Raw genomic sequence first — 23,124 nt, 5'->3', positions numbered from 1 at the left:
ATCACAATCCCAGACTTTAGCCTCTACTACAAAGCTGTAATCATCAACACAGTATGGTATTGGCACAAAAATAGACATATAGACCAATGTAACAGAACCCAGAATTGGACCCACAAATGTACGGCCAACTAATCTCTGACAAAGCAGGAAAGAGCATCCAATGGAAAAAAGACAGTGTCTTTAGCAAATGGTGCTGGGAGAACTAGACAGCAACATTCAGAAAAATGAAACTAGCCCACCTTCTTACACCATGCACAAAAATAAACTCAAAATGGATGAAAGACCTAAATGTGAGTTAGGAAACCATGAAAACCCTAGAGGAGAAAGCAGGCTACCTCTTTGATGTCAGCCGCAGCAATTTCTTGTTCGATATATCTCCAAAGGCAAGAGAATTAAATGAAAAAATGAACTATTGGGACCTCATCAAAGTTTCTGCACTGCAAAGGAAATCATCAACAAAACTAAAAGGCAACAAACAGAATGGGAAATGATATTTTCAAATGACAGATAAAGGGCTAGTATCCAAAATCTATAAAGAACGTAACCAAACTCCACACCTGAAAAACAAATAATCCAGCAAAGAAATGGGCAGAATTCTAAAGACATCCAGATGGCCAAAAGACACATGAAAAGATGCTCAATGTCACTCATCATCGGGAAACACAAATGAAAGCCACACTGATATACCACCTCACACCAGTCAGAGTGGCTAAAATGAACACATCAGGTAACTATAGATGCTGGCGAGGATGTGCAAAAACAGGAACCCTCTTGCACTGTTGGTGGGAATGTAAACTGGTGCAGCCGTTCTGGAAAATAGTGTGGAGGTGCCTCAAAAGATTAAAAATAGAGCCACCCTATAACCCAGCAATAGCAATACTAGGAATTTACCCAAGGGATACAGGAGTGATGATGCATAAGGGCCTGTGTACCCCAATGTTTACAGCAGCACTTTGAACAACAGCCAAATTATGGAAAGAGCCTAAATGTCCATCAACTGATGAATGGATAAAGAAGATGTGGTTTATATATTCAATGGAATACTATTTGGCAATGAGAAAGAATGAAATCTGGCCATTTGCAGCAACGTGGATGGAACTGGAAGGTTTTATCTGAGTGAAATAAGTCAGTCAGAGGATAGATATATTTTCACTCATATGTGGGTCTTGAGAAACTGAACAGAAGGCTATGGGGGAAGGGAAGGGGGAAAAAAAGATACAAACAGAGAGGGAGGGAGGCAAACCACAAGAGACTATTAAATACAGAGAACAAACTACGGGTGAATGCGGAATGGGGGAGAGGGAAAATGGGTGATGGGCACTGAGGAGGGCACTTGTTGGGATGAGCACTGGGTGCTGTATGTAAGCCAATTTGACAATAAATTATATTCATTAAAAAATGGGAGAAGATATTTGCAAATGACATATCTAATAAAGGGTTAGTATCCAAAATATATAAAGAACTTATCAAACTCAAAATAACGTAGAAGACATGAACAGACACTTTTCCAAAGAAGACATCCAGATGGCTAACAGACACATGAAAAGATACTCAATATCAGTTATCATCAGGGAAACACATATCAAAACCATGATAAGATACCATCTGGCACATGTCAGAATAGCTAAAATTAACAACACAAGAAACAACTGGTGTTGGTGAGGATGCAGAAAAAGGAGAACCCTCTTGCACTGTCGGCAGGAATGCACACTGGTGAGGCCACTCTGAGGAAGAGCATGGAGGTTCCTCAAGAAACTAAAAATAGAACTACCCTACAATCCAGCAATGGCACAATAGGTATTTATGCGAAAGATACAAAAGTACAGATTCAAAGGGGTACATGCACCCCAATGTTTATATAGCAGCATTATCAACAATAGCCAACAACAGAGAAAGCCCAAATGTCCATCAACTTATGAATGGATAAAAAAGATGTGGTATACATACACAATGGAATATCACTCATTCATCAAAAAGAATGAAATCTTGCCATTTTCAATAATGTAGATCGAGCTAGAATGTATTATGCCAAATGAAATATGTCAATCAGAGAAAGTCAAATACCATATGATTTCACTCATATGTGGAATTTAAGTAATGAAACAGGTGAGCATATGGGAAAGGGGGGAAGAGAAGGGAGGGAAACAAACCACAAGAGACTCTTAATGATAGAGAACAAACTATGGCTTGACAGAGGGAAAAGGTTGGTAGTTGGGCTAGATGGGTGATAGGTACTAAGGGCACCTGTTGTGATGAGCACTGGGTGTTGTGTGTAAGTGATGAATCACTGAATTCTACTCCTGAAACCAATATTGCACAGTATGTTAAAATTTAAATTAAAAAAATACTATAAAATAATTAAAAAAATCTGATGCAGAAAGACTAAGTATGTTGGCAATTAGACATCTTTGCCACATTCACCTAAACAATAAGCTTTAAACATGAGAAATCCAAACCTATCCCCATTCATCAGAACACCCTCAGTGTACCTTTAAACTCTGAAAGTACAATCTAAAAAGCCAGCTTTCTTGGGTTGTGAAGGCCCCTTCCCTCTCATGTCCCAGGATTATAATATCTATAGTTATAGGGAAAGAACAGTGGCCCTTGGACCTGTTTTGTAGAAGATAAATCATATCACTTATCCAGTTTCAGACTTGGTGCCAGAATTTGCAAGGTCTGTATATTCGCAGATTTCAAGTGCCAATGAAAGCTAACTGAATGGTACAGGGGACATGGCAAATGACAGCTCTTCCCAGTCACCTAATTTAGGAGATGCTGCCTTAAGAGCTTTAGGGTTATAAAGTAGGAGAAGGCTTTATGGACAGGAATTAAAAACAAACAAAAAAAGACAGAAAAAAGAATTTGCCTATCTAGTTGCTCCCACCTGTTTCCCTAGAGTTCCAGTTCTACTCCACAATAAACTACTAAATCCTTAAGCTGTGAAAGAAGTATTAAAACTAAGTTTCCTCTTTTTATTTGGAAATAATTTACCTGTACCAGACAAACCAGCTGTATTTAATTAGGATATATAAACTGGAAGAAGTTTCAGAGCAAATAAAAACCCTCAGTGATTTTTAAGAGTGGTAACAACCTGAAAATTCAGAGTAACTAGTCTCTAGTGAAAAGATACTGATTCACATTTTCATCAAGATTTGCTAACACACTGCCTTAGAAAAACAAGAATAAACCTGAAGAAAAATGAACAACCTGAGAAGAATTATTAGACATGAAAATTACTGCTTAAGGACAACAGTGGAGTGAATAATGCAAAAAAAATAACCAGTACCAGGAAGACAAGATTATTAAAAACATTCCTTTTATACTTCATTCTAAATGATTCTTCAGTTATATACTAGAATTCCACATAAAGTGCTTTGTTTTTGGACTGTTTCATTTCATTGATCTCTTTCTGTATAGTAATGCTAATGCCATACTTCTAGTATCTGTCATTTTATAGTACTTTTTGTTATTTGGAAAAACAAGTTTTCCCCTTCGTTAATAAACATTTGTTTAAGTCTTACTTTTTTCTAGCATAGTTATAAACTTTAGGATTAGGTGGTTAAGTTCTATAAAATCTCATCAGATTTTTTCATTTGGATTGCACTAAATTTACAAATTAATTATATTAATATATAAAATACAAATGTTTGAAAGAATGGCCACTTGGCAATTTTGACTCTTCACAATAAATTCATGTTCTCCAGGGGTGCCTGGGTGGCTCAGTCGGTTAGGGGTCTGACTTCGGCCCGGGTCATGATCCCACACTTCGTGGGCTCAAGCCTTGCGTCAGGTTCTGTGCTGATAGCTCAGAGCCTGGAGCCTGCTTCAGATTTTGTGTCTCCCTCTCTCTCTGTCCCTTCCCTGCTTGCACTCTGTCTCTCTGTCTCCCATGAAATACTAAAAAAAAAAAAAAAAAAAAAATTAATTCATGTTTCTCCATTTATTCAAGTCTTTTATATCCTTTCATAAAATGCCAAAGATTTCTTTGTATATTTACTGCTATGCTATTTTCAATGTACATTTTTTCCATTCTTTTCCCTATAATACAAGAATCCTCTTGACTTGTATATTCTTTGGGTTTGGCCACCTTATTGGACTCTTTACACATAATAGTTTTTAGATAGTTTTCATGAGTTTTATAGGTATTTTCCACTTGTAAAGAATGGTAATTTTATTTGGAACACTTTTAGTTAAAATGATTTGTTCAGAATTCAATCACTATTAAATAATACTGACGATAGAAGGCATTCTTGATTGATCTTGGCTTAATGAACATGTTTTACCATTGTTTTTCCATTAAATGTTTGATATAGGTTAGTAGAATACCTCATTTATCAAATTAAAAAACTTGCATTAGAAGATTTATTACTGAGTTTTTATGTAGTCAAAATTTCAGTATCTGTTATGACATATTTTATCTCCAGTAAACTTTATTTACTTAACATTCATATAGCGCTTACTCTGTGCCAGACACTGAGCACTTTTCATATATTACTTCATGTAATCTTTCCAACCACTCTGCAGATTTTCTTTTTCCATTTGAAAGATGAGAGAACTCAGGCATAAGTGTTACATAGTTCTTATGTGGTTGAGTCAGGATTGAATGCAGAGATTTGAATTCAGATTTCATACTCTTGAAACCATTCTTTAGCTTCTTGCTAATGAACACTTCTTATCTGCATTTTTGCTTTAGGAATTTTGCATATATTTTCATTAGCGAGATCAGTCTATAAATCTTTCTCAAGCTGTACTTGTTTAGTTGGTCTACCAGTAGATAAATCCATAGAAGAAGTCAAAGTGATAGTCACTTCTAAGATTAGGTCAAGAAAACACTGGACTCTGTCTCAGATCATTCACTAAGGGGAAACTAGCTGCCATGTGTTAAGGGGACTCAGGTAACTCTGTGGGAAGGCTTACATGATGAAGAACCAAAACTCCCATTCCAATAGCTGAAAGGAACTGAGGCCTGTCAACCTTTACATAAGAAGCTCGGAAGTGGATCCTACAGCCTTCAGATAACTGCAGCACCAGCAAAGAAACTGACTACAACCTCTTGGGAGACCCTGAACCAGACCCACCAGGTTCAGCCACTTCCAGATTCTCAACTTTTAGAAAATGTGTGAGATAATACATGTTTGTTCCTTTAAACTGCAGAATTTTACGGCAATTTGTTATGTAGCAATAGATAATGGGTAAACTCTCCACTGTATTTTAGTATCATAAGAATCAGCTGTTTCTCAAAGTAATGGGTGAAATCTGATGCTATGTAAAGATATGCTCAATAAACTTTTAGATTTTTTCAATGATACAAGTTAATTCAGAATGAACTATCACAAAGAGAAATTAAGAAAATCCCATTTACAACTGCATCAAAAATAATAAAATACCTAAAAATAAATTTAACCAAGAAGGTAAAAGATCTGGACACTGAATAGAAGACATTGAGAGAAACGGAGGAAGACACAAATGGAGAGATACTCCATGTTTATAAACTGAAAGAACTAATATTGTTAAAACATGCATACTATACAAAGCAATTTATAGATTAAATCCCATCCCTAGGAATATTCCAATGGCATTTTCAACAGAAATGGAACAAATAGTCCTAAAATTTGTATGGAACCACAAGAGAACCAAAACAGAGAATGAAAAAGAAACCTCGAAGTATCAAGGTCCCTAATTTCAAATTGTATTACAAAGCTATAGTAATCAAAACAATGTGGTTGGTACTGGCAAGATCAAAACCAGAGATATAAATCAATGGAACAAACAGAACAGAAAGCTTCCTCCCCCCAAACCCACACAGATATGGCCAATTAATCTTCAACAAAGGAGACAAGAACACACAATGGAGAAAGGCCAGTCTCTTCAATAAATGGTGCTGGAAACACTGGACAGCTACATGCAAAAAAACTGAAACATACAAAAAATTAACCAAAAATGGATTAAAATCTTATAAATTTAGAAACTGGAAGATAACATAGGTGGCAAGGTCCTTGACACAGAGCTTAGCGATGATTTTTTTTTTGGATTTGACACCAAAAGCAAAGGCAACAAAAGCAAAAACAAACAAGTGGGACTACAGCAAACTAAAAAGGTTCTGCACAGCAAAGTGAAAGGCAACCTAGCAACTGGGAGAAAATATTTGCATATCATATATCTGATAGGGAGTTAATATCCAATATAAATTTTAAAAACACACAATCCAATTAAAGTTCTTAACATTTTTTCTAAGATATCCAGACAGCCAATAGGTACATGAAAAGGTGCTCATCACCACCACTTAACGGGGAAATGCAAATGAAACCACAAAGAGGTATATCTTATACCTGTTAGAATGGCTATTATCAAAAAGATAGGAAATAACAAGTAATGTAGAGGATGTGGAGAAAAGGGAACCCTTGTGCACTGTTGGTGGGAATATAAATTGATTCAGCTGCTATGGAAAACACTATGGAAGTTTTTTAAAAAAATTAAACATAAAACTACCATATGACCCAGCAATTTCCTTTCTGGTATTTATCCAAAGGAAACAAAAACAAGTTTGAAAAAATACTTATGCTTATTTCATCATTACAAGCATATCAGAGACATTATAGGTTTGGTTCCAGACTAGTTCAATAAAGTGAATATTGCAAAAAAGTGACTCAAATGAATTTTTTGGCTTCCCAGTGCATAAAAAAGTTATGCTTACACTACATACAGTGTAGTCTGTTACATTTGGAACAGCATTATGTCTAAAAAAAACAATGTGTCTTAATTAAAAAATACTTTACTGCTAAAAAGTGCTAGCCATCATTTCATCTTCCAGCAAGTCATAACCACTCATCACAGATTACCTTAATAAATATAATGCAAAAGTTTGAAATATTGCAAGAATTACCAAAATGTGGCAAAGAACATGAAGTAAGCAAATACTGTTGGAAAATGGTGCTGATATTCAGCACCAAAAAGTTGGTTTGAATATTTTCAACCAACTGAATAGCCACAAAAAGAAGGGAATCTTGCCATCTGCTACAACATGGATGGACCTTGAGGACATTATGCTATGTGAATTAAGTCTATCAGAGAAAGACAAATACCCTATGATCACACTTAAATGTGGAATCTTAAAAACAAAACAAAACAACCTCATAGATACAGAGAACAAATGTGTGGTTGGCCTGAGGTGGCTGTGAGGAGGGGTAAAATGGGTGAAGATGGTTAAAAGGTACAAACTTCTAGTCACAAAATAAAAAAGACCTAGGTATATAATGTACAGCACGGTGACTATAATTAATGTTGTATTACATATTTGAAAGCTGCTAAGAGAATAGATCTTAAAAATTCTTATCACAAGAAAAAATAATTTCTAATTGTGTGGTAATAAATGTTAACTAGACTTATTTTGATGATCACTTCACAAAATAAACACATCAAATCATTATATGCTGAACACCTGAAATTAATATGTCAATTTTATCTCAATAACAAATAAATTAAATACCTTCAGATTATATTTATGAGCTTTATCCAAAATAGTTGGTACCAAATCATCAGTATTTTCTCCATTTTCATCATTTGTACCAGGTGGGTACCAAGATAGGGCTAGTACACCTAATAGAAAAAACCAAAAAGAAAAATAAATACAGGAACAGGACTGATTGGAGGTATTCCAAACAGATTTTTCTTAAAAGGCAGAACAAAGACCAAATTGTCAACAATAAAAAAGAAACATATTTCCATATAAGTTATTATTTTGTTACTTAAATATTACCTATGGCTATTTAATTACTTTGTATAGTCATATTTATGAACTCTATCAGGTATGGATATATTTAATAAGTTTTACTTTACAGAATTTAGGTTTACAGAAAAATTGCACTGAAAGTACAGTTTTCATACATTCTCCTCCACACCCCCACTCCAACCCACATATAGTTCCTGTTATTAATACCTTGCATTACTGTGGTATGTTTGTTACACATAATGAACCAATATTGATACATCATTATTAATCAAAGTCTACCTTTTGTGTTGTACAGTTCTATGGCTTCTGACAAAAGCATATTTGCCCACTGTTAGTGTCATACAGAATAGTTTTACTGACCTCAGAATCCTCTGACATCCCTCTATTCATCCCTCCTCTCTCAATCCCCTGGACAATAACTGATCTTTTTAGTATCTCTATTGCTGTCTTTTCCAGGATGTTACATAGGTAGAATCATACAGTAACTTCTTCAGACTGGCTTTTGAAATTTAGTCATACATACATAACTAAGATTCATTCATGTCTTTTTGTGGATTTATAAATCATTCTTTTTCTTAAAAAAATTTTTTTTAACGTTTATTTATTTTTGAGACAGAGAGACAGAGCATGAATGGGGGAGGGTCACAGAGAGAGGGAAACACAGAATCTGAAACAGGCTCCAGGCTCTGAGCGGTCAGCACAGAGCCCGACGCGGGGCTTGAACTCACAAACCGCGAGATCATGACCTGAGCCGAAGTCGGACGCTTAACCGACCGAGCCACCCAGGCGCCCCTAAATCATTCTTTTTTATTGCCACATACTATCTCATTGTATGAATGTGCCAGTTTATCCATTCAACTACTAGAGGATACCATGGATGCTTATTTGGGGAAATTACGAACATTCAAGAAAAAAAATTACAGTTTCTTCCTGTAGTACTTACTTTTGAAATGATAAGTTACAAAATAAATTTTAGAAACATAAGCCTGCAAAAAAAAAAATCACTCACTTTGATGGAATATTTGAAGTCAAGTAATTCAAACCCACATTAATATATAAAGCTGTAACAGGCCATTAGAAAAATGCTACTAATTTCTAAATTAATCAACATACTCTTTAAGGCATGGAGAGAAATACAATGGTACCAAAAGAGAAGCATGTGGAAATGCAGAAACTGCAAGGTTAGAAACCGGCAGAGAACTAAATTATAAGATTTAAACTTTATAGCAGACATGCCATGTACAGAGCAGCCCCATCTAGGGAAACAAAACAGAACTTTCATTAACATTTCCAAAAGAAGAAGAAGAAAAAGAAGAAGTCGTCGTCTATGTCCTCTATCCACTCTGAAAACAAGAATAGCTATAGAACACAAGAGGTAGAAAAAAGAACCTATAATAGGCTTTAGGAAAGCTTATGGCTAGTTACAAAGGGAGTCTATTATATAGAGGGAAATGATGGTAAGAAAATGGTCTGGAGACAATTGATCAAACATTTAAGTTGCCTACTAGCCTAGTTTATAAAAAGAAAAAAAAAAAAACACCACTAATGAAGAGTCACAATTAAAAAAGTTTCAACACGGGACCTATGAAAAAATCCTGCAAAAAATAAGAAAACAAGCATGAGACAAAATAATAAAGGAAGAATATATAAAAGATTATCCATGAAGCCTAGGAAAATTTTAAGCACAGCATTCTCCCATGAAATTCAAATCAAAAGATTCCTGTTCCTAGCAATAAAGATTAGGTTACATAGACCAACATTTCCAATGACAAACAATTATTAAACAAAATACGGATTACAAAAAAAAAAAAACAAAAAACTTCTCAAAGCCAAAGAGCTGGAGAATAAGGAATTATCTGTCCAAACTGAGGCAAAAACACAAAGAAGAGAAGTATCTGAGCAAGAACTTGGTCTGCTCAAAACATAATTGGCAGAAGTAAACTAACCCTCAAAACCAGTGGATTAAGTACCAGGTTGACAAGCTTGGGAAGTCCTCTAGCTTTAAATTTAAAGTGACTAGTATTTTCTACTGTACTGAATAGCATAGATAAAGAACATTTTCATTCTTACAGAAAGTTCTACCGGACAGCATTCCTAGATTTCTGATCCTCCCAATACCTGACCATCTCATTCTTGTCTGCTGAGTTTTCTTCCTCCCTATTCTCACTCAAGTTCTACTCTAAGGCTTGAGAAGAATGTTCTTTGTTCCTCCTCGTTACTCTGCTTCAGCTTTTTTATTCTGTCAAATTATCATTTCCACATGTCTAATTCTATACCCTTACTGTGCTCCACAGTCTAATTTATCTTTGCAGCATATCTTTTGGACTGTATCCCTCATGAGCTCTGAACACAAGTAATAGTCTGGGAAATAAGCCAATCATGGTCTTCCTCACAAGGAGAGTTGAGCCGCTGACAATGGTAATGAACCTTCACAGCAACCAGAAAATTTTCTGTAACACACATAATCTAAGTATCATTTATAAATAAGATTACTGAGTATTTCTACTGTATAGTGAAAAGGGATATTCTTTGAGGTCTATTCTTAGCACACTAGCATTTTACTAAATGCAGATCATGTCATATTGATCATGGTGTCCCTCCATAGCACTTATTACAGGGTCTTCAATATAAATGGTGCCCAACCATTTATTTTATGAAGTAAAATGATGAATCTAAACAGGGTAATAGTTAAGAAGATATGAAATCGGACAGACCTGGAGATTCAAGTTCTCATTCTCTTATTTGATAGGTGTTTATCTTTAATTAATTTTACTTAAGTTTCCATACTTGTAAAATGGGGATAAGCTCAGTTCATTCCTTAAAAGTGTTTTTAAAAATAGAAAATGCCTTACAAAGAATAAGACCCCCAAAAGTGATTATAAAAACAATAATAAGAAGACAATGGCAAGTAAATTAGGATACATTTAACTCCACAGAACTTATGATAGCTTCTCTTCGATATAGAGAACTTACTGTTTCTTTCAAACATATTAAACACTCCTTCAAACTAAAGATTTAGCAGAAACAAAGGCAAGCCCAGTTTCAGACATAAACACTATTATCACTATATAGGATGACCCATGTTCAACAAAAAGTATAGGGCATACAAAAAAGAAAAAAAAAATAACTGTCAAGAGGCAAAGAAGTCAACAGAACCAAACTATATATGAAACAGATACTGAAATCATTAAATAAGCAATGTAAAATTACTATGATCAAAACATTAAAAGATCTAATGGGAAAGACAGCTACCATACGTGAATCAGCTGGGAAATATGCCAGAAATGAAAATTCTAAGAATCAAATAGAAGTACAGGGGAGACAGCAGAGTAGGATGATCCCAGGTTCACCTCCTCCCATGGACACAGCTCTGAGACTATAGCGAACTCTAAGTAACTAACTCTGAAAATGACCTAAAGACTGGCAGAAAGACCTTTCACAGTCAATCATAGACAGGAGGCTATGTCAAAAAGGGCAGGAGAGGTGGACACATGGTTGGGAACCAACCACCCAGGTGAGATTAACCACAGAAAGGACTTACACCACAAGCAAAGAGGAAGGAGAGGATTAGACCCCACACTAGGCACCAGAAGTACTGGGATATGCACTAGGAAATAAGACCCCATCTGGCCTTGAAAACCTATGGGGCTGAACTTTAGAAGCTTTTCATATCACCAAGATTTAACTCCACATACTTTACAAATCAACTGGGCTTAACTCCAAGAGAGTCAGATAGCAATAGGAAACTGAGTTCCGCCTTTAAAAAGACAGCATAGTGCTCACTTCAGCAGCACATATACTAAAAAGCCAGCATAATAAATGAGTCAACCAAAGACACAGCACAATAGTAGCAGTTTGAAAAGTGCCTGGGGTATACGTGAAGGAGAATCACTTACTAATCTTGGAACACATTCTAAAGGAGTGGGAATGATCAGAAGACTTCTCCAAAAACAAAAGTACTAGGGGGTGCCATTTCTCTTCCCCTCCCCCATCCTAGATAGCTGGACATTTGAAGGAGCCAGTACTAATGCTCTACCTATCTTTCTAGCACTGTGTGCTTTGTCCCCACATTCCCATGCAGACCTGCCAATCCAACCCTCCTGCCTTGGCAGGCATCACAACAAAGTGGTTCCTGCCCCACCATAACCTGAAAGCAGCCCCAGCAGGGATCCGCACAACTACAAAGTGACTCCTGCCCTGGGGAGAGGCCAAGTAATCTCACACACCAGCATGCCCACAATTCCAGCAGCAAAGCCTCTTCACTGAGCAGAAAGAAGTTTTGCTGTTTGGTATCCCATAGCTGTGGCAGACAGGCTAAGAGCAGACAGCCTGACTGCTGACCCTGCCCACCTACAAGCCTGCAGAGGCCTCAGACTGGGACCAAACCCTGTCTAGTGTGCCCACAGCAGGCAAAGTCAGTCACTGCAGCTGATTGGGGCAAAGGTAAATGAGGTTCAGGCACAACAGTAGGGTGCACACAGCCTGCAAAAGAAACACCACAGGAGCACCTGTTTCTGGTGACCAGGAGGGACTGAGCTACAGGGTATCACAGGACCTCTTCTATAGAAGGCCACTGTTTTTAAGATCAGGAGATGTAGCTGACCTCCATAATATATGGACAGAGAGAGTCAAGCAAAATGAGATGACAGAGAAAGATGTCCCAAATGAAAGAAAAAGACAAAAATCACAGCAAAAGTGTTCAATGAAACTGAGATAAGCAAAAATGCCTGATAAAAAAAATTCAAAGTAATGGTCATAAATATAGTCACTGGAAGGGCAACTGGGTGGCTCAGTCAGTTAAGTGTCTGACCTCATCTCAGGTCATGATTCTCACAGTTCATAAGTTCAAGTCCCACGTCGGGCTCTGTGCTGACAGCTCAGATCCTGGAGTCTGCTTTGGATTCTATGTCTCCCTCTCTCTGCCCCTCCCCTGCTTATGCGCTCGCTCGCTCTCTCGCTCTCTCTCAAAAATAAATAAATATTTACAAAAATTTAAAGATAGTCACTGGACTTACAAACAGAGTGGATGAATTCAGAACTTTTACAAAAATACACGTATAAATCAAAAGAACCAGTCAGAGATTAAAAACAAACACCTCAATAGCTGAAATAAAAAATAATTAACAGCAGATTAAAAAGACACAGAAAAACAGATCAGTGATCTGGAAGACAGGGTAATGGGAAGCAACCAAGCTGAACAGCAAAGAGAAAAAAGATTACTAAAAAGCAGTAAGACTAGGTTAAGGAAACTCATCATCAAGCGTCATAATATCCACATTATAGAGATAACAGAGAAAGGAGAGAAAGGAAGAGAAAATTTACTTGAAAAAAATCAAGCTGAAAATTTCCCTAATCTGGGGAAATAGACATCAGTTTCAGAAAGCACACACAGTGCATAACAAGATGAGTCCAAGACACATACGTAAAATGGCAAAAAGTAACAATAGAGAATTTTTAATTCAGCAAGCAAAACAAAACAATTACATACAAAGGAAACTCCATAACCCCAACAGGTGATTTCTCAGCAGAAACTGTTCAGGCCAAAAGGAAGTGGCATGATCTATTCAAAGGAATGAAAGGGGAAAAAAAACAAAACAAAAAAACAAAAACAGAAAAAAACTTGCAACCAAGAATAATCTACTCAGCAAAGTTATCATTCAGAATAGAAAAAGAAGTTCTTTCCTAAACAAAAACTAAAGGAGTTCATCACCACTAAACCAGCCTTACATGATAATGGGAATTCTTCAAATGGAAAGAAGACGCCATAACAAGTAGGAAAATTAATAAAGAAAAAATTTCATAGGCAAAAGCACATATATAATAAAGGTAGGAGATGAATCACTTATAAAGCCAATACGGTGGTTAAGACACAAAAATTGATTTTACATCAATTATATTTACAAAAATCATTCAAAACATACACAAAATAAAAAGATAAAATATGACACCATATATATAAAACAAAGGGAGAATAATAATTTAGTGCTTTAGAATGTATTCAAACTTAAGCAACGATTAACACAACTGCATACATGTTATATATGATCCAATGGAAACCACAAATCAAAAACCTATAATGCCCCCCCACACAAACACATACACAAAGAATCCAATCCAAGCCTACCACTAAAGAAAGCGATCAAACCAAATGAAGATAGAGAAAAACTATACCAAAAAAATTAACAAAATGGCAATAGGTACATACATATCATTACTTTAGAACAAGACTCACCTATATTCTGCCCACAAGAGCTTCACTTCAGACCTAAAGACACATACACCCTGAAAGTGAAGAAGAGCTAAAAAAACATATACCATCCAGAAAACAAAACAAAAAGAGCTGGGATAGCAATACTAATATGAAATAAAAACAAAACAACATGAACAACAAAACCAAAAAACAAAAAACACTTTAAAACAAAGACTGTGGCCAGAGACAATTAAGGGCATTACATAATGATAAAGGGACCAATCCAACAAGAAGATATAACAATTGTAGATATCTATACAACCAAAGCACCTAAATATATAAATCAAATATTAACAGACAGAAATGGAGAAATTGACAGTATTACAATGGTAGAGGTCTTTAACACCCCACTTACATCAATGGATAGAAAATCCAAACAGAAATCAACAATGAAAAAGTAGCTCTGAATTGACACATTAGACCAGTTGTGAATTAACAGATATATACAGAATATTCTATCCAAAAACGTAAGAATATCCATTCTTTTCAAATGTACATGCAACATTCTCCAAGACAGATCACACATTAGGCCACAAACAAGTCTCAATAATAGTATGAAACTAGTAGTCAGTTATAAGAAAAAAATCTGGAAAGAACACAAATGTATGGAGGTCTAACAACAGGCTACTAAACAGGGAAGGAGTCAACCTTGAAATCAAAGAGGAAATCAAAAAACACATTGAGACAAATGAAAATACCATTTCAAATCTTTGGGACAGAGCAAAAGTAGTTCTAAGAGAGAAGGTTATGGCAATACAGGTCTATCTCAAGAAACAAAAATCTCAAATAACCAAAACCACACCTAAAAGAGCTAGAAAAAGAACAAATGAAGCCCAAAGCTAGTAGAAGAAATAATAAAGTTTAGAGCAGAAATAAATAAAAAAGAAAAAAAAAACAGGAAAAAAAAAGATCAAAGAAACAAACTGGTCCCTTGAAAAGATAAACAAAACTTATAAACTTTTAGCTAGACTCATCAAGAAAAAAAAGAGGCCTCAAAAAAAAAAAAATCAGAAATGAAGGAGAAAGAACAACCAACACCAAAAAAGAGTAAAGCATTATAGAGAACAGAATGAAAAATTATGTATCAACAAATTGGGATAACCCAGAAGAAATGGATTAATTTCTAGAAACATATAATCTGCCAAAACTGAATCAGGAAAAAATAGAAGATTTGAACAGGCCAATGACTAGTAATAAAATTGCACTGGTTATGAAAAAAAAACCCATCAAATGTTCAGATGAGATCTACAGGTGAATACTATCAAACATTTAAACAGTTATTACTTATTCTTCTCAAACTATTCCCAAAAAAACAGAAGAAGGAAAACTTCTAAAATTCATTCTATAAGTCCAGCATTACCCTGATACCAAAATAAGACAAAGACATCTCACAAAAAGAAAACTGGAGGCTAGTATCTCTGATGAACATAGATGCAAAATCCTCAACAAAATACTAGCAAATAGAATTCAACAATATATTAGAAAGATTATTCACCACTATCAAGTAGGATTTGCTCTAGGGATGCAAGGATGTTTCAATATGTGCAAAACAAAGTTTTTCCTCTATCAGGAGTAAAACAAGATGTCTACTCTCACCACTTTTATTAAATATAGTACTGAAGTCCTAGCTGCAGTAATCATAAAAGAAATAAAAGGTATTGAAATTGTTAAGGAAGAAGCTGTCACTATTTGCAGATGATGTGATACTATATATAGAAAACCATAAGGACTACACCAAAAAACTACTAGGAACTGATAAATGAATCCAATCAAGTTGCAAGATATAAAATTAATATACAGAAATCTGTTGCATGAATTACAAAGTAGCAGAAAGACAAATTAACAATTTCATTTGCAATCACACCCAAAATAATAAAATATCTATAAACTTAACTAAGGAGGTAAATGACTTACGCTCTGAAAACTCTAAAACATTCATGAAAAAAATTAAAAAGAACATAAATAAATGGAAAAATGTTCCATGCTCATGGTTTGGAAGAATTAATATTGTTGAAATGTCCTATTAATATTGTTGAAATGTCCTAAAGCAATTTACAGACTCAATGCAATCTCTTATCAAAATACCTACAGAATTTGTCACAGAACTACAATATATAATCCTAAAACTTATACAGAACCACAAGACCTCAATGAGCCAAGCAATCTTAAAAAAGAACAAAGTTGAAGGTATCACAATCCCAGATTTCAAAGTATACTACACAAAGCTGTAATAATGAAAACAGCATGGTATTAGCCAAAAAATAAGATGCATACAAGAATCGAGGACCCAGAACTAAACCCATGCTTATATGGTCAATTAGTCTATAACAAAGGAGGCTAGGATATACAATGGGTAAAAGACAATCTCTTCAATAAACTGCACTGGTACAGCTAGAGAGCTACATGCAAAGAAATGAAACTGTACCACTTTCTCACAGTATACAAAAAAAAAGAAACTCAAAATGGATTAAAAACCTACATGTGAGACCTGAAATTGTATCTCACAATATGTTTATTGCAGCATTATTTATAATAGCCAAAAATCCCTAAAAGAAAATAGTAATAATCTCTTTGACATGGGCCTTACCAAAATTTTTCTAGTTAGGTCTCCTTTGGCAAGGGAAACAAAAGCAAAAATAAACTATTGGGAGTATACCAAAACAACAACAACAAGTTTTTGCACAGTGAAGGAAACCATGAACAAAATGAAAAGGCAACCTACTGATAGGAGAAGACATGTGTAAATCATGCATCATATAAGGGTTTAATATTCAAACTACAAATAACTTTTACATCTCAATACCAGAACCAACAACAACAACAAAAAAACCTGACAAAAAAATAATTTAGTTAAAAAATGGGAAGAAGACTTGAGTAGATATCTTTTCCAAAGAAGACACACAGATGGCCAAAATATGAAAAGATGTTCAACACCACTAATCATCAGGGAATTGCAAGTTTAAACCATGAGATATCACTTTACTATTGTGAGAACGGGTAGAATCAAAGACAGGAAGTACAAGTCTTGGCATGGATGTGGAAACAAAAGAATTCTTGTTCACTGTTGGTGGGGCTGTAAATTGATGCAGCCACTGTGGAAAACAGTATGGAAGTTCCTTAAAAAATTAAAAAAAGAAATACCTAATGATCCAGTAATTCTACTACTGGGTATTTACCCACAGAAAATGAAAACTCTAATTCAAAAAGACATATGCACCCTACGTTTATTGCAGCATTATTTACAATAGCCAAAATATGGAGGCACACCAAATGTCCATCAACAGATGAATCACTAAAGAATATATGGTGTATACATATGTATACAAACACAATGTAATATTATTCAGCTATACAAAGAATGAGGTATTGCCATTTGCAACAACATGGATGGACCTAGAGGGTATTATATTAAGTGAAATAAGTCAGGCAGACAAATACCATAAAATTTCACTTATATGTGGAACCTAAAAAATAAATGAACAAAGAAGAAACAAACCCCAAAATATAGAGAACTGGTGGTTGCCTGAAGGGAGGGATGTGGGGGGAATGGGTGAAATAGATAAAGGAGATTAAGTACAAATTTACAGTTAAGAAATAACTAAGTCACAGAGATGAAGGGTATAGTATGGAGAAAATCATCAATAATATAGTAATAACATTGTAAGATGACAGATGGTTGACTACAGTTATAGTAGCACTGAGTAATATATAAGATTTGTTGAACCAGTATGTTGTACACATGAAACTAATACACCACTGGATGTTAATTACACTTCAATAAAAAGAAGAATCAAATAGAAATACTGGAAATGAAAAACATGTTAAAAGATGAGGAATATCTTCAACAAACTCATGAAAGGACTGAACAGAGCTGAGGAAAGGGTCAATTTCCAGTCACATAAAATTACATTAAAATATAATATGACTAAGGTAAAACACACATGTAACTGAAAACTCAGAAGAGGTAGAAGGTATATATATATGTCAAAATAATTGCTAATTATGCAAAGTTGATGACAGACACAAAACAACAAATTCAAGAAGCTCAGAGAATACCAAGCAGAATAAATACCAAAACCAACAGATACACACATGTTTAAACTACTAAAATTCATAAACAAAGAAAAAACATTTTAAAATCAGTGCAAAAAGGAAACATACAGGACGTAAAGATAGAAAAAGTTTTGTAAAACTTACAGTATACTTCTCATCAGAAACCATGATAGAAGACAATGGAGCAGCATTTTTAAAGTTCCAAAAGAAAACATAAACCTACAAAACTCTTCCTGCTGACAATTCTATAGCAAAGGAGACATTCAAAACAAAGGATATAAACAATACTTGAAAGATTAATATTGGTTCCTTAATTACTTTATAAGAGGAATGATTGCTTAAAATTGTCATCAACAAGCTATTGTCCATGAGCCAAATCTTGCCCTCTGTAAGTCTTGTATACATTTGTCTACAAATGGCAACTTTTACACGATAATGGCAGAGTTGAGTGGTTGTAAAGAGATAATATGGGCCACAAAACCAAAAATATTGCTGGTCCTTTACAGAAGATGTTAACTAATATCTGGTCTACAAGAAAAAGAACAGTAATGTACACCATTTTACATACTAGAATGACAACAATAGCAAAAGATATGGGAGGAAAAAACCAGGAATATATGTGGAGAGGTCCTTCTGCTACATATGAAGTATATATTATTTGCAAGTACCCGGATCATATAAAGGTATATTTGGTAAATCTTATGTCAACAACTAAAGAGATGAGAAGTAACAATAAGCAAATGTGGAGTACATGGAATCATAAAAAATGTTCAACTAACCCAAAAGAATACGGAAAAAAACAAAACAAAACAGGAGAACAAAGAAACTGAGTAAATAGGAAGTGGCTAATAAAGCAGATTTCAATCAATATAATCATAAAAATAATCACACTGAGTGCAGTCTAAGCACACTATTTTAAGGACAAAATTTTCAAATTGGATTTAAAAAAAAAAAATCAAGACCTGACAAAAGAATGATTTCCTTGCACACACACAACAGATAGGTTAAAAGTAAAATAATGAAAAAAGATTCACCACACAAACACTAATCAAAGAGAGCTGGAATTGTTTATATTAACATCAAAGTTGATTTCAGAACAAAGAATATTAACCAGCACTAAAGAGAGATACTTCATAATAATAAAGGACTCTGTCTAAATGATATAATAGTCCTAAATGTTTGTGTACCTAACAAAAGACCTTCAAAATATAGAAAGCAAAAAATGGCAGACCTGAAAGGGGAAATAAATAAATCTACAATTATACCTGAAGACACATCAACACTGCTTTATCAATAATTGATAGAACAGGTAGATAATTGGCAAGGATACAGAAGACTTGAATACTATCAAGAACTTTAACTGACATTTATAAGACAATCCAACAGCAGCACAACAACCTTTTTCAGATAATGAAACCAACTGTTCATTTACTGAAAGGATCAATAATATTAAATATTAATTAGATATATTGACCAAGAAAAAAAGGAGAAAAATATTAGCAAAAGCATGGATGAAAGAGGTAAAACATACAGAACATACAGACTCCGTACACTTTAAAATCATAATAAAGGGATAACACAAGCAACTCTGCTCATAAAACTGACAAATATGATGACATTGACTAGTTATTTACAAAATATAAGGACCAAAACTCACTCAAGAAGAAATAAATGAACATAGGGGAAGTGAAGGAAAATAAGATAAAAAGAGAGGGAGGCAAACCATTAAGACTCTTCAATAAAGAGAACTGAAGGTTGCTGAATGGGGATGTGTGGGGAGATGGGCAAAATGGGTGATGGGCATTAAGGAAGGCACTTGTTGAAATGAGCATCGGGTATTATATGTAAGTGTTGAATCACTCAGCTCTATTCCTGAAATCAATCAATAAAAATAAAAATGTTCTTGGAAGAAAAAAGGCGGGGGGGGGGGGGGAACACCTGGCAAAGCTAAGCAGGCTAGCTTTATTTGCTTGGCTTTTAAAATATTCTTCTGCTGAAACCCTGAATTGACCATTGTTTTACTTATTTGTAATCAAACATAACTGGTTGAACCATGTTCTGCTAGCACAGCTTCAAAAAAAAAAAAAAAAAAAGGGAAAGAAAAAAGGTAGTAAAGATCAGAACATGCCATCCCAAAATATGCCGCTCTGGCATATTGACTATTTTGAGCTGAAGGTACTTGAGAAACTGCAGATGCAGAAGGGCTCTCTGACTTTCCCCTTTCTACCTAAAAGCAGGTTGATCATAAATTTCCCATGAGAAAGTTGCCGTCCCTGTACCAGAAAGAGAGTATCTTATCTCCTGAGACTGGGAGTCAACCCTGCAATGGACCTGCAAAAACAAACCTACTAAAATAACCCTTGAACTTCTATTAGTTTCCCTCCTACACTTCCTGTTCACTGTCCCACAGTCTACTGCCCTGAGCCCAAACCCCTTTGTCTGGTCACATCCCCACAATTTATTGTTCTCTGTGTAAAAAGGTCCATAAACTTTTAAGCCTACCATCTTCTTCAGGTCTCCATTTCTCTTCTGAGGACTTTCATATAAGCATCGAAAATATTAAATAAATATGTATGCTTTTTTTCTGCTAAAAAAAACTGATGACCTGAAAAGTCCTAATAATGAAACCGAATTTATAATTAAATAATGAAACCACCAAGGCAAGATAGTTTTACTGATAAATTCTATCAAATACATAATAGGAAATAATGCCAACTCTACTCAATCTCTTCCAGAAAAAAAAAAAAAAAAAGAGGGAGGTTTTCTTAAATCATTTTATGAGGCCAGCACTACTTTAATAACAAAAAGACAAAAGACATCTCAAGAAAAGAAAAACTACAGATCAGTATACCAGCTGAACATGGATACAAAATCTTTCTTAAAAGATTAGCAAATAGAATTTAGTAATATATGAACAAAATAATAAGCCATCAACAAATGGAGTTTATTCCAGTAATGAAAAATAACAGTCGGTATCTGAAAATAAATCAACATAAGTCACCCTATTAGAGACTAAATGATTAAACAACCAATAGATAAAAGAAGAAATCATGAGGGAAATGTTTCTAAACATTTAGAAATGACTAAAACAAAAACATGACATACCAAAATTTATGGCATATGGATAAAATAGTGCTAAGGGAGTAAACTGACAGCTATAAATGCTTTACATTAAAAAAAAGAAAAGAATGATCTCATCAACCTAACTTTATAACTTAAGGAACTAGAACAAGAAGAAAAAAACTAATCCTAAGGCTTGCAGAAAGAAGGAAATAATAAAGATTAGAGCAGAGATAAATAAAATAGGCAATTAAAAAACAACAGAGAAAAATCAATGAAAATAAAGGTTGGCCCTTTGAAGAAATGAACAAAACTAATAAACCTTTAGCAAGATGGACTAAGAAAAAAGAAGATACAAATTACTAAAATCAGAAATGAAAGTGGGGACATTACTAATAATTTCTACAAAAATAATGATTATCAGAGAGTACTATGAACAAATACATGGCAAAATACTGGATACCCAGGTTGGAAGTGTACAAATTCTAGAAGCCCAGGGGCACCTGGAGTGGCTCAGTGAGTAAAGTGACTGACTTCAGATTAGATCATGATCTTGCAGCCTGTGAGTTCAAGCCCCGCCTCAGGGTCTGTGCTGACAGCTCAGATCCAGGACCCTGCTTCAGATTCTGTGTATCCCTCTCCTTATCCCTCTCTCCCACGCACACTGTGTGTCTCTCTCTCAAAAATAAATATTAAAAAAAATTAAAAAAAAAATCTAGACGCCCAAATGCTACCAAGACTAAATTATGAAGAAATAAACAGAATAGACTTATAACTAGTAAGGAAAATGAATAAGTAATCAAGAACCTCCCAAAAAAGAAAAGCCCTAGACCCAATGGCTTTGTAAGTGAATTCTATCAAATACATAAAGAATTAAACCAATTCTTCTCAAACTATTCCAAAAAATTAAGGAAGAGGGAATACTTTCTAACTCATTGTAAGGTCAGCATTACCTTAATACCAAACCAGACAAAGACACAAAAAAACTAGAGCACTATTGCAAATGAACACTGATGTAAAAATGCTCAACAAAATACAGATGGTACCAGACATAGGATGGTTCAAGTTAAGATATTTCATCTTTAAGATGGTGTGAAAGTGATAGGCATTCAGTAGAAACCATACTTTGAATTTTGATATTTTCCCAGGCTAGCAATACGTGGTAACATACTTTCTTTTGATGATGGGCAGCAGTAGTGAGCTGCAGCTCCTAGTCAGACAGGCAATCATAAAGGTAAAAAACCAATACATTTACAATGTATATGTAATATACAATGTACACTTGCAATACAGTATTCAGTTAGTTACATAGACTTCTAACACTTTAGTATAAAATAGGCTTCCTATAAGATGATTTTGCCCAACTGTTGGCTAATTTAAGTGTCCTGAGCACATTTAAGGTAGGCTAGAATAAGCTACAATGTTTGGTAGGTGAGGTGTATTAAATGCATTTTCAGCTCATGATATTTTCAACTTACTATGGGTTTATCAGGAAATAAACCCGTCCTAAGATGAGGAAGATCTGTTATTACCGAACAAATACAGTAGCACAGTAAAAGGATTACACACAATGATTAAGTGGAGTTTACTCCTGGAATGCAACGATGATATAATATGTGGAAATCATATGCACATTAACAGATGAAGGGGGGAAAATGATCTCAGTTGATATAGAAAAAGCATCTGACAAAATTCGACTCTTCATGATAAAAATACTCAAAAACTTAGAAGGAAATTACCACAACACAACAAAAACTACACACACACACACCCCACACACACACACACACCCCACAGTGCCAACAGTGAGATTTAAAGATTTTCCTAGAAAATCAAGACAGGATGGCCCTTATACCACTTCTATTTAACATAGCATTGAAAGATCTAGACAGAGCAATTAAGAAAGGAAAGGAAAAGACATCCAAGTTGGAAAGAAGTAAAATTATCTGTTTGCAAATGAAGTGATCTTATATATAGAAAACTTTCAAGGTTGTACTAAAAAGAAAAAAGAATAAGTAATTTCAGCAAAGTA

General features: G+C 34.7%; 1 protein-coding gene across 1 annotated transcript in view; it reads right to left on the bottom strand.

The window, feature by feature from the left end:
- Nucleotides 1–23,124, bottom strand: part of MANEA (mannosidase endo-alpha) — a 71,398-nt gene that overhangs the window by 27,155 nt on the left and 21,119 nt on the right. The window contains exon 3 of the mRNA XM_049654014.1: nt 7,487–7,596. Within this exon, the coding sequence (XP_049509971.1) occupies nt 7,487–7,596 (110 nt within the window). The remainder of the gene's footprint in view (nt 1–7,486; nt 7,597–23,124) is intronic.

Source organism: Panthera uncia (genome assembly GCF_023721935.1).
Source record: "Panthera uncia isolate 11264 chromosome B2 unlocalized genomic scaffold, Puncia_PCG_1.0 HiC_scaffold_24, whole genome shotgun sequence".
In the NCBI taxonomy this organism is placed as follows: domain Eukaryota; kingdom Metazoa; phylum Chordata; class Mammalia; order Carnivora; family Felidae; genus Panthera; species Panthera uncia.
The sequence above is the reverse complement of the archived record's forward strand: the minus strand, read 5'-3'. Positions and strand labels throughout refer to the sequence as shown.